General features: G+C 42.0%; 1 protein-coding gene across 8 annotated transcripts in view; it reads right to left on the bottom strand.

The window, feature by feature from the left end:
- Positions 1–13,190, bottom strand: part of TRPM3 (transient receptor potential cation channel subfamily M member 3) — a 427,187-nt gene that overhangs the window by 376,039 nt on the left and 37,958 nt on the right. For 2 of the 8 annotated variants that reach the window (XM_077344813.1, XM_077344816.1), the window contains exon 1: positions 4,633–4,967. The exons of the other annotated variants lie outside the window; for them this stretch is intronic. In XM_077344813.1, the coding sequence (XP_077200928.1) occupies positions 4,633–4,809 (177 nt within the window). In that variant the 5' untranslated portion in view covers positions 4,810–4,967. Of the gene's footprint in view, positions 1–4,632; positions 4,968–13,190 lie in introns of those variants that run through there. 8 annotated transcript variants of the gene reach the window in all.

Below are 13,190 nucleotides of genomic sequence, written 5' to 3'. Positions count from 1 at the left end.
CTATTCTTCAGCCTGGAAGAAATGCCAGAGACCACAAAGTACAAAATAGAAATTAATCTTTAAGGAATCTCCAGCAGCTTTATACTTTGAAGCCTATTGGAGCAGGAGGTTGGAATAAACATGTATATCTTTTTTAAATGTCAATTCTAAACTGCTACATATAAATGTAAGAAGAAGCTTCAAACCAGTAATATTACATGGTGTTTATGGATGCCATGGTACCTGACAGTGTGTATCCTGATACTCCCTCTTTTCTTCCCAAAAGGAAAGAACTAACTTATCTGCAATCCACTGCACTTTGGAACATTCTATCACCTTTCTGCCTGTAGGAAGTACCCATTCAGAAATAGCTTTCTCTCGCATAGCACGGTGACTTTTTTAGAACCTCTCAATATTTTGTTATTGGTTCTATTCTCCCAAGGATGCATGTTTTTGGTGCCCCCCCTTGCTCTCAATATTCCAGAAGTGCTCCAGTCTCAACACAGTTGGACCGTCCTTCATATAATTACTGATCATCACTACATATGCATCTAAACTAATCTGGCCTGCAGGGCAAGATCTTTTGCAATCCACCCATCAGATTCTTTGCACTCCACTCTACCAGGTAGCTATATAACTTGAGTGACAGAAAACTGGCTTCCAAAACATCATATGGAAATAAGAGGCATGAAAAGCCCCCCAAATGAGTAGTTTAAAATCCCATTATTTCATTGGAAGACTATTAGGCACTGAATGAGACTTCAAAGTACTTAGCTTTGTATCAAATATGCACTAAATACACAACTAGGGGTGGGACCAATAACATACAACACTTTGATCCTGACTGTATTTTTTGGGAAATGAGGTACACTGATTTCAGTCTTAGCACCAGAATCCGGAGTAAGGTTGCTCATAATCAACATTTATTCATTTTATTCATTTTTTTATTTTTATACCACCGCTCTCCAAAGGTCTTGGAGCAGTTTACAATATGACAAAATACAATAAAATACCATAAAAACCCATAAAAACATCACTGAGTCTATTGAGGTATACTGCCTAGTAAATGTGTCTGAGATTTCAGCCTTAGTCCTTGTAGATCTAGTGGGAAAGATAAGCCATCCAGTTAATTATTGCCACTAGTAAACTGGCAGCAATCACTAGAAAGGCACTTAAATGTAGGACGAACAGGAAACCTTTAAAAAAGCTACCCTGTTTCCCCAAAAATAAGACCTACTCTGAAAGTAAGACCTAGCAGTACTTTTTCATGCACCACTAGTATAAGCCCTCCCCCGAAAATAAGACTTACCTCTAATTGGTCCTTAGAGCCAGGACCGGCCTTCGGGTTGTTCTTGTAGGAGTGTTCACAGTCATACAGGGTGCCTGGCCAGCACACGTGGACACTGTGGTGCTGTGCCGTTCATCTCCCTGCCGGCAGCGATACACACTGCAGAGCCCTGACCCTGCTCACTCAGCCTCTGTCAGCTCTGCCTACAATCCCAGAATCCCCCGGTTTGACAGAAGCTGCGCCCTGCACTTAAGGTATGATTTAACGGGGTTCCGAGGGAAGGGGGGACTGGAATAAATGTAACTTTTTTTGGACATCAATAAATATAAGACCTACCTGAACATAAGACCTAGTGCATTTTTTAACCTAAAATTAATATAAGACATTGGCTTATTTTTGGGGAAACACAGTAATACATGTACTCTAGACATGCCTGAATGCTGACACTTGCTAGATAAAAAGGGCTGTTTACAAGATACACAGCGCTATCATAATCAAAAACAGAAATCACAGTGATAAAGAAATAAGAAGGCTGGAGCCACAAGAAGGCTGGATCCATTCCCCCATGCTGTCCAATGCTACAATAAATAAAGTTGTGGCCAGTTTAATGCCAAACGTTGTGTCAGTGTCCTTTATGGTATGGAAGGTATGTCCTTTATGGTATGGAAGTATGCAAAGCAATCAGTGGCAGATTATGTGCCACTCAATAACTGTGATGCCTCACTGCTTATCATGGTTTGCATTGTAATAATGAGGATTAGAAACATGTTACCTTTAGAGCAGGCATTCTTAACCAGGGTTTCATGAAACACTGGGGTTACGTGACAGCCCTGGAAGGGTTTCCCAAATGGTTAGGAGTTAATTTTGTATATATGTTTTAAATGTCTTAAACATTTATTGGGAGATATGACCATATATGGTCATGTTGACCCACCACGCAAATGGACAACAATGGGCCTGGAGAGGGGAGGAGGCCCAGGTGGACATGTACACTGCTATGCTTCCCAACCATATTCTGCATGATTGCACCACCCTCTGGGGTTTCTTGGAACCTGAAGAATGTTTCAAGGGTTTCTCAATGGTAAAAAAACTGAGAAAGGCTACTTTAAGACAATTACCAGTCCTGATATTTTGTTAAGCCCTGTTATTATAACAGATTGTCCAAATTAATATAGATAATGCTTTAATATTAATTTAAAATACGGGGTGATAATTCGAGATTGAACTGGTACAATTACAATATGACTACCGGTACTTTTTTCCTTTTACTTTCCTAATGCTTCAATAACACTTATTGAATAACACTTGTTATGCATTTTTTCATAGAAACTGTTACTCCTTAGTTGTGTGACTGACAGTACAGTCCTATAGAGTTACTTGAGTCTAAACCTTATAATCTGATTATTCAGCTGCTGAGAAAAATGTATATTTTGTTTATATAACTTTGGTACATATTTTGAGCATAACTTTTCCTACAGTATAAATGGATTATCTTCCCCCTTGTCCAGTTTGATGTTAGCAGACAGGAAATATAAAGATGCATGCCTATTGCCCATCTATTTTTTTCCCCAGCATCTACAGTATTTGCTGGTGTATAAGACTACTTTTCCCCCCTGAAAAACATGCCTCCAAGTGGGGGGGTCGTCCTATACGCCGGGTGCACTTCAGTTGGGATAGACATAGCTGCCCATAGTACTGCAATGTAATGTAACAAACTCTATATTTTGAGTGGAAATGTTGGGGGGGGTCGTCTTATACGCCGGGAAATACGGTAATATTTCTTCATAATATTATACCCATAGTACATAATGATGTGAAGCAAACAGTGCTGAGTACTGCAAACTTTACTGTTCTGTAATGTTCTATAATGATCAGGTGTGCAGTTTAAACAGTTGATAAGATACAAGCACTTGAGGGAAATACATATTTTAAAATATTATGATTTAGATTAGTTCAGGTCTATAAGATTCATAGAATCATAAGAATCATAGCCAAGTTGCCCTTCCAGATTATGGTTGTCATGGCACCCTTGCTACATCAATTCCCCCCCTTTTTTCTCCCCACTAATATACTGTTGCAACCTGTTGATGATTCTTTCCCCCCATAAGCTAATATTGTTTTCAGAAACAAAAACACACCTACAAACATTATTGAGGAACTAAAGTACCTCAGGGGGAAGTACTTTTTATTACATAAAAACCTACAAAGCTATTGACCCACTGGTATTAATCCCCTTCAAGTTTCTCACACACTTCTCAAATAAGTGCAATCCAAAAGGTGTTTTATACAGATGTTATTTTAAGTCAGTTGCTTTTAATAATGGATTAGTGACTAAATGTTCTGCAGGTTTGGTAATCAAATAGTACCTTCCCAAAACAACCATCATGCTGAAAACAATAAAAGCTTAACACCTGTGAAAACCAGTGTTCTCAAAAAACTTGAGGTAAATCACATGGAAAATAATTATGCATAGTTTAACAAGCTTCAAGGAAATGGAACACAGTTCAGGTTGTGATAATAACAATGCAAACCCAAAAGCGATTTTAGCATATCTTGTTATTATTCATGTAAACATTGCCATCAAAAGAAAATAAAGAGAGACTAGCTTAATTTTAGTGGGAATGTTAAATTGATACATTGTGTTTAAATGCAAGCAACAGGTGGATTTCACTACCCATTATACTAGTCACTGGAGACATTCTTCTCCAAGGACAGGCATTCTTTACTTCCCATTATATACATGCTACTGACCACATCCAACTACTAAAATGGCTTACCTCTTTTATAATGCACTGCCAATAACCACACGTGTTAGGGCCATGAGGTAACAAACAGATTGGAAGTTTACACTGGGGAAAATGTGTTGTGCTAGCATAGCGCCAGCTAATGGATCGAAGTGCCTTTGCCAGGCAAAAGTAGGGCAAGGAAAGCCATTTGTTATCTTCTGACTACTCACTACTAAGAAGGTGGTTGGGTTAAGGTGACCAATCGCCTCCTCACCTGCGACGACGCTTGTCGCGGAGGTAAGTTGTGCAGAGGGGATTCCGGGCAGTGTTCCCTTTGGACCGACAGATTCCAAGGGAACGAGAATCGTGGTGACGCCCGTTTGCAGGACTTCCCAACCACCGTGGCCCCTTCCACTTGTGTGGGGCAGACCGGCCGCCCTTACGGGAGCGCGCCTCCTGCTGGGCCTCCCTGTGGCGTGTTTTGACCTTGCCCCCAGCCCGGGGCAGAATGCGAGCCACGGAAGCCGAGGCTGCTGGAGGACTGTTCTGCTTACTGCTCCTCCGGCGGCTCCACCTGTTTGCTCCCGCCAGAGCTCCGGAGGGAGGGAGAGAGGGCGGCGTCCCTCCCCAGACACTTACCGCCGGCTGATGCGCCTGGAGCCCGGCGCGCTTGGCGGAGCCTCGCCGGGAACTTAACCTCTTCCAGGACTCCGCAAACCTCCCTCGGCTGGCGCTCCTGCTCCTCCGCCGGCCAAGTTCCTCCTTGTCCAGGGAGTCTTTCTCCGCCTCGCTGGGACTCCGCCACTTCTTCCCCATCTGCGGCGCCCACAACGAGGCTCGCCTCGCCGCCACAGCTGCGCTGTCCTCCGCCAGCCTTCTTACCCTCGCCTCGCGAGGCGCGCCTCTCCCCTGGCCAAGGCGCTGGGATTCAGAGCCGGCTGCCGAGCCCAAGGTGTGGCTTTGGTGCCACACGCCCGAGACCAACAGCAGCCCGAGCTTGGGAGGTGGGGTTTTTTATTTTTAATTATATGTTGCCAAGAGACAGGGCGGGAGGAGGACAGCTAGTTTAGCGAGAGACGCTCCCCCTTCCTTCCTTCCTTCCCTCCCTCCCGCCGCTCTTCGTCCAGGTGCGAGGAGGTAACACGAAGGCGTCAGAGCCGCGCACGAAACCTCAAGCCCGGCGTGCAGGGACGGAGACGGGCAGCGCTCGTTTCAAGGCAGTTTTCTGCTGGTCTTGTGGTCAGAAAGGCGCGCCGAACTCCATGCGATCAGGCTGCAAGAGCCGCAGGACCCTTCATGCTCACGAAGGCTTTCCCCATCAACAGCGAGGCGTTAACTAAGGGGAAAGCTCGTGTACATCCGAAGGCAGAATGTGGGGAGGGCCGGGATGCCACTCAAAACTTATTTGCACATGTCAGAGTCAAGTAGGTGAAGGGATGAAGTGGGGAATAGATGCTCTGACCCACAGGGAAAGTACATTAGGACTGCCAACATGTAATAACAGTGCAGCTTTCAAGTCAACAGTGTAAGCTGCAGGTGTGCATTAAACCTGGCATTATTTCCTTTAATCGCCTATTGGCTATCGGACTTATTTGCATTTTTTTAAAAAAAAGCAATTGTGTGTTCTGCCTGCCAAATGCTGTTCTGTTGGAAAACAAAGATATGTACTTCCCAACAGAGGCAGAAAGATAAGTGCATGTGTACTGCCATATTTACAAACATCTTTCTTAATATAGCTGGAATAGCTGCATGAGAAAAGCTGTTTGAGGTGTTCCAAATATTCATTGTTAACTATTTATTTAAAAGACGTGTATTCCTTCTCTTTCATGAATGGGTGGAGGGGCAAAAGCAAAACTATGTCAAAAAACAAAACGTATAAATATACAATAAAACATAAAAAACAAATTAAAACATAAGTAACAACAACTATAAGGTCTGGAGTGGAAAAATAAACACAACAAATAAATACATTAAAAACTCTTGCAACCCATAAGAAACCAGAACTAATCCAAAAAATCTAGGAGGACACTCAGGGCCATTCCGCATGACTTAAATGTAGCAGAAGTCCTACCTTTGGTAAACGCTATTAATTCAACATTCCGTATAATGGCGTACACAATCTGCAACACTCCTGCAACACTCCCGCAAAAATCGCTTCATTGTAGCACTTTTCGGGAAATCCAGAAAAGTGGATTCCCCCTTAAAAAAACCGCTAGACTCTTGAGAACAACCTGCAACACATCCGAAAAAGACATGTGTGTTCTCAATGTAGCGGTAGAAAGAATGTCCCTCCCTCGCTCTCACCCCCGAGCTTCCGGAGACGCGATCGCCATTTTTTTCCCTTAGACCGGCAAAAGCAATGAAAGAGCGAGGCTTCTCCAGCTAAAGTCCCTCCACAGAAGTGATTAACAGTAAAACAAAGCTCCCTACTAGTGTCTTTAAAGTTCCCAAGCACAATACAGCCCCCTGTTCGACACTGGCCATAATTTCGGCCACAAATCACGGCCATGAGGGGGGGATTTTTTTTTTTACTTGAAGAGCGTGTAAACGTTTAAGCACCAGCTCCTATGCCAACAAAAAAGGTCTTTCTGAGACAATGAATGAACACATATTCGTTGCTACTGGTGTTTTCAGCTTTTTTAAAAAACAGTTTTTTAAGGGAAAGGGGCTTTTGGGGAGCACGAACACAACAGTTCATTTGCTGTTCTGTTGGATTGACGGCCAGGGGCAGAAAGAAGTGTGGAAAAATATTGCTTCCTTTGTTGCGATTCCAGCGAGACCGGAAACCTGTGGGGAACGAATACAACGCTACTGGGACTTCAATATTCCACTAAAATTAAATGTATGCGGAATGACGAAATTTCACTATTAAATATAGCATTTCTGCATACTGAAAACATTCAGCAAATTTGGTCCTTGTGCGGAAAGCCCCCCAGGTTTGTTCTTGTATGGGAAACAACACAAATTAAATGCCGTACAGATTAAGGAAAGGGTGTTACACAAGTGTAGTGCTACAGCAATCTTTGATAACTAACTACCACATAGTGGGGCCAAACACAATAAGGCCTTATTTGAAATGTTTTAGTTGGGCAGAATCAAGCAGCCTATTAAATCCGTGGCAGTGATCCTCAGTTTTGTATAGGTGGGGTACCCTGCAGTACACTTGCTTCTTCCCTAAAGGAAAGAGCTAGCACTGGATTTTGTCTCTCACACTGGAGCAGGAGATACTTCAAAGCCCTACTGTAAATTTGATTCTTCAGGGAGTGTCCATTGGGAAATAGTTGCCCTAATTGCTGAAAGATGGTTGGCTTAGAAGAGCCTTTGTCAACTTTTTTACCATTAAGAAACTCCTGAAACATTCCTCAGGCTTCAAGAAACCCCAGAAGTGGTACAATCATGCAAAATATGGTTGGGAATATGCAGGCTCACCCAGGGACCCTGCCCTTCCCACCCTACTCCAAGTCCATTACTGACCATTTTAGAAGGGGTTGAGTGGGTTGACAGGACCACATGTGGTCATATAAATAGATAAATGTTTAGCAAATTAAATATATATATATATAAAGTACTAGGGGCCAAGTCCATTGCACTCAGGAATACAATGGGTGCAAAATTAGGGAGGTGGAGTGGAAAAACTCTGCAGATGGATTCCCCCTCCCCTAGAAAGACTATAGGCAGCTGTTATGGAACTCACCGGCAGGGGCAGCTCTCACAGGGCATGGACCTCCAGCCTCCAAGCCTCAAAGAGAAGTGGAAGGAGGAGCGGGTGGTCAGGGGTAGGGAACAGACAGGCAAGCTGGTTGGAGGAGGAGGTACTCAGGGGTGGGACAGCTCCCCTAAGCGGGTGTTAAGTGGCACTTAAGCCATGAGACATGCTCCAAGCCCTTACCAGATATATATTACGTGGAACAGATAATTAAATCCCACCCATTCAGGAAACCCTTCCATGGCCATCAAGAAATCCCAGGGTTCCAAGAAACCATGGTTGAGAAAGCCTGGCTTAGAACATCTCAACATTCTGCAGTTTTCTTACAGATGGTGGCCATTTTGTGATTGGTCCTATCTCCCAAAACAGCTATTTTGTCTTAGTACACATTATCTTTTCTCAGCGTTCTGAGTGCCATATATACAGCATTTTGAACCACCTGAAGCTTCTGAGCAGTTTTCAGATGTATGCATGGTGAAATATGAAATTGGTGGGACCATGATTGTGTTCTGTGAAGTAAGGAGGCACCTGTTCTTTTATGATGAATATATTGCTTTTATGTTCAGGAATGTGTATTTTTTGTTTTCTTGAAGTTTCGTCAATTTGAATTTTATCATAAGGGCATTTATGATGTAAATTACCCATTTGGAACTTAATGTGGTAGCATTTTAAACAAAACATTATTTGTTATTATCATAAAGATTTAATGAAACTTTTCATATTGCTAGTAAGCTTGCAAAAAGTACAGTCTTCACAAAGCTAATGGCCTACAGATAAACTGGAGTAACCTTACCTGGAAATTCACACCGTGTGAACAAACTGATCTTTTAAGTTAGAAGTCATCTTAAATAATACACTTCTAATCACACTATACTTATATGGTTGAAACTCAAAGCCCCCCTAGGATCATTTTTTAACATTTTGTAATAGCCCTGTCCTTTGGTAAGCAGCATCTTTATGATAAGCTCTGATGAAGGTATCTGACAAAGGGAGCTTTGACTCTTGAAAGCTTATGCCCCCCCCCAATCTTGTTTATCTCTAGGGTGCTACTGGACTTTTATGATTACCTGAATTTAAAACCTGGCTTGTGTTCCCTCTGGTTCCTAAATTTTGTTCTAGGATCTTAGACTTGTTGTGGAAAATCTATATACTAGTGTAATTCCAATGTTTAGAAACTGGCTAAACAGCAAATTATTTTACTGTGTACTGAATAGTGGCTATCATATCTCAAAAAAGAATATTTACCAGTGGGGATTGTTGTTTTCTGTTTGTTTGTATAACCCATCTAATCTGGACCTATCATTCTCAGTAACCCTAGTGTAAGAAAAGAAATGCATATGGCTTGCATTCACAAGCTGTTCAAATTGTATATTTTCATCCTGTGTATTGTGAAATCCTATTTGTAAAATTTCAGTCACCATGTATTTCCTTAACAACAACAAAATCACTCATGAAATGCTACTAGTTAAGCATGTGTTGTGAAAATGGATTATCTATGGAATGTATAAATTATGGAATGTCTAACTTATTCTTCAGAAGAACATATACAAAATGGCTACCACTGATGCCAAAGAATACCCATAACTGCATCTGGATCTACTAATAAATTCTGGAGCAGCAATTGAGGTTGGTAACTCTAAGTAGTTCCCATTGATGTTGTGCTGTGATTTCTCAAAACTTTCTCTGTCACACACATATTAAGGGTATGAGAATCTTTTTTTAATCAGGAAGTAGCAATGTGGAAATGTTAAGCGTCTGAGCAGCAGCTATTGTCAAGGATTTAGTCTAGTCTCTCAGATCCTCTCAGCATGGCAAGTTTGCTTTATGCTGCTGTCTTGCAACTTGTGCCAAAAGAGGGAGTAGGAAGGAGAAAGGAATAAAGAAAGACTGGAATTAAAATATGCTTCAGCTTTATTCCAAGTTCACTCATTATTTAGCAAGTAGTCTCCTATGGTTGCTGCATATTGAACCAAGGACGGACAGAAATGAATAACTGCTGCCTGTACCCAACCTCAGTATGTGTGGTTCTCAACACTTCCCTGCTGAGGATGTATGAAGACCCAATTCCTCTTAAAGCTGCTACCTCACTGAGGTTCTTGCATACTCTTGTGCCCAAAGTTACCTATACAGTGAGAAACACTCATTGCCACATCTCAGAAACAGCACGTGCACTTAAAATAGATTTTGGGGCAGGAGTAGAGCTTAGATTATATAAGATTCTAGGAGTGATTTCCTTTCTTTTTTTACTTAATTTTGGAAGCCCAAACTGGAGCAGTCCAGGATGCTCCCCTACCATGGTTCATATTCTGATACCCTTGGGAATAGGATCCTAAGTCTTCTTTAAAGACTGCAAAATACTGCTGCTCACCTCATTTAGAGCAAAATGTAGAAAGCTTTTAACATCAGTTTTAGTTTAATAAAATTTCAGTTTCAGTTTAATAAAATTTAATGATATATACCATTTAGCAAATCCTTTCCACTGCAGAAGCATGTTGAGTCACCTTTTCCCCCATGGCTGTATCATCATAGATAACCTTTTGGGAATGGTGTGTTCCTGTCAATCTTGTTTGCAGTAAGGTAACATTTATAAAATAAAATAGCTAAACAGAAATGGAGATGGATACCTGCTGTTCAAAATATAGATTTGGCTATGGTTAATTATTTTAGCATTCATATTGGTCTATTTTATTGTCATAATCTAATTATGCTGTTGACTAGATTTAAAGCCCATTGTACTTTTAAATACAATGGCTGCTAGAAAGGGGGGAGGAGCTAAGGAGGCCTTTTGGCCTGAGTTCCGTGCCTGCGTGGTTGCGCCTACCATTGCGTCGCCGCCCGTGCTGCCCTCCCCCCCGTGTCTCGGCACTGGCTGCGCCCGGAGGGAATGGCTGCCTTGGCGGCCGAATTGCACAAGCCTATTAACTATTACAGTTTCGTCACAGTGGAATTGAAGGGAGGATAGAATGTCAGATATCACATAGCTGTATAAAGAAAACTTGGGGCAAAACAAAATAATATGAGGAAGAAGATTGGGAACCATACAACCATGAAAACATAGTCTCTCCACTAAATGAATGCAGTTAAACCTCCCTAAGAGAACATTAGAAGGGAAAGAGTTCAGCCGAGCAAGAATGAAGCTTTCCTGATGGAGTAATCTTCAATAATGGTAAGGTAGGGTGGGATAACTTTATATAACGGGATAATATTCCATACACGGGGAGAGCAAGATGAAGATGTAAATGACAGTAAGGATTGATATTCAATGTCCTCCAGTCTCCTTACTATGAACTTATATATACTTTTCTCCTCAAGATTCATCAAAGAGTGTAAATCTAAGCCCAATGAGAGGAGTCTGTTAGAAAGTCTATGAGACCAATTGGAGTTGTGGGTATCACTTAACAGGGCAGCCAAAAGGTTATTTGACTGCCCTAAAATGAAAACTGATCCAGTATCTAAAGGTAAGAGACCAGGCTCTGGTTTCGAGCCTCTGTTGGCCTAGTTCAGCAATTAAGGTGTCATTAGCCGCATTGCTAGGGACTTCGAATAATGACCCGAGGAAGGACACGTGAAGTGCTTCTAGATCATGATTAAATGCTTCAATCCAGATTAGTATCCCATAAAGCATCTGTGGGACCATTTTGGCCATATATATTTTCAGCGCTGCATTGAGGTCATGAAAATAAAATTCTGTTAACAGAGCCAATGGACCTTTCATAGAACTCTTAAATTTCCTCTTGTGCATTAGCCGTTTTTGTTAAAATTTTAAATGATACCGAGGTATTTGAATTGATAGACCTGTTCAATGTTGTTTCCACCAATTACCCATGAATATTTATAATGCCTTTTTGAAAAAACTATTATTTTGGTCTTTTGAAAGTTAATTTTTAGATTATTTTCCAGACAGTACGCAATAAATTTGATGAGATAACGCTTGAGACCAATTCTTGTTCTGGATAATAACACCATTTCATTGGCATACAAAAGTAGGGGAGTAGGTCTTGACCCTCACATAGGCGGATGACCATTCATCTCTTCAAGGTACACAGGGAGATCGTGTAGGAATAGGTTAAATAACTGAGGTGCCAAAAACAGCCCTGCTTAACACCGATCTTTATAGGTATTTTGTTTGTTAGAGTATTACCCTGATGGGTAAATTTTATTTGACAAGAGTTACTGGAGTGCAAACTCTTTCGCAGAAATAGGAGGCAAGGGTCAATATTGAGATTGGCAATATTGCTCCATAGAGATGATCTCCATAGATCTCCATTGCTCCATAGAGATGATCTAAGGATAGAGTCAAACGCCATCTTCAGATCTATGAAGGCTACAAATAATTTACCTCTTGGAGGCTTTATATAATCGCATAGGGAGGATAGAACAGCGCAGTGGTCTAGTGTTGAACAACCTTTTTTAAAGCCAATTTGTTCAGCCCCTATAATGTTCTTACTATACTTTGGTATGGTTGTGAGAAACCCAGCAGGTCTAGAGATTTGGAGTATTTGGAGAAGCAGCATATATATTTTGTTACATATTTTGGGAGATATTTTGTTACTTATATGGTACTCCTGGTCATTCATGCAAAGGTAATAGCACAATATCTGCTTTTATTCAGCAATATAGTCCCAAACCTTTCAGTGCTCCCCTGACAGTTAGTTTTGTGCTCACAGTAGCAAAATACATGAAGATATGGGCATTCTGATTGGTTGGGTCCTCAAGAAACCATCAATGAGATTGCTTCCCAGTTCCCTCTCTGCTCCTAAGCCAGTTTAATGGTTTACCCAGGAACTGCATGAAAGAAAAATGGAGCTGAGACAGCTAGAGTGCATTTTGCAGGAAATTTGTGGTGAATCTCCAAGAACATTTTATAAGATACTTACAAATGCTTATGAGGTGGCAAGTAAAGGGAATATTTTGCGATCTCTATTGTGTTCACTAGCTCATGCCCTGTGCAATTTCTAACACGGAAATTGAACTTGGAAATTCAGCAAGGGAAGTTGAGGGGAAACAAGACAAAATTCCAGTAGTCTGAGTTTTATGATAAAGGATATAAATAAAAGAATAAAGCACTGGAAGGAACTGCATGGGTGATCTAGTCCAGTGTTCCCCAACCTTTTTTCGGCTGGGGACCGGCAGGGCAACTGCCCCACCCGCACAGCGCGTATGCGCGGCGCAACCCTGATTCCCTCTCCCCCCTCCCACAGTAAGAAGCTTCCCGGGCCGCAAGCTTGCGGCCTGCGAAGTTTTTTACTGCAAGGGGGGGCGGGGAGAGGGAACCACGGCCTGGCGCCCTGGCCTTCGCGGCCCGGCACCGGGCTGCGGACTGCAGGTTGGGGACCACTGATCTAGTCCAATCCCCTGCACTACACAGGACACTCACATCCCTATTGCTCATCTAATGTAACCTGCCACCCCCTTGAGCTTTCACAGAATCAGCCGCTCCGTCAGATGGCTATCTAGCCTCTGTTTAAACATTTCCAAAGATGGAGAACCA

This window comes from Paroedura picta, chromosome 7 (genome assembly GCF_049243985.1).
Source record: "Paroedura picta isolate Pp20150507F chromosome 7, Ppicta_v3.0, whole genome shotgun sequence".
Classification (NCBI taxonomy): Eukaryota; Metazoa; Chordata; class Lepidosauria; order Squamata; family Gekkonidae; genus Paroedura; species Paroedura picta.
Note: the sequence above shows the minus strand (reverse complement) of the source record. Positions and strands in the feature narration are given on the sequence as shown.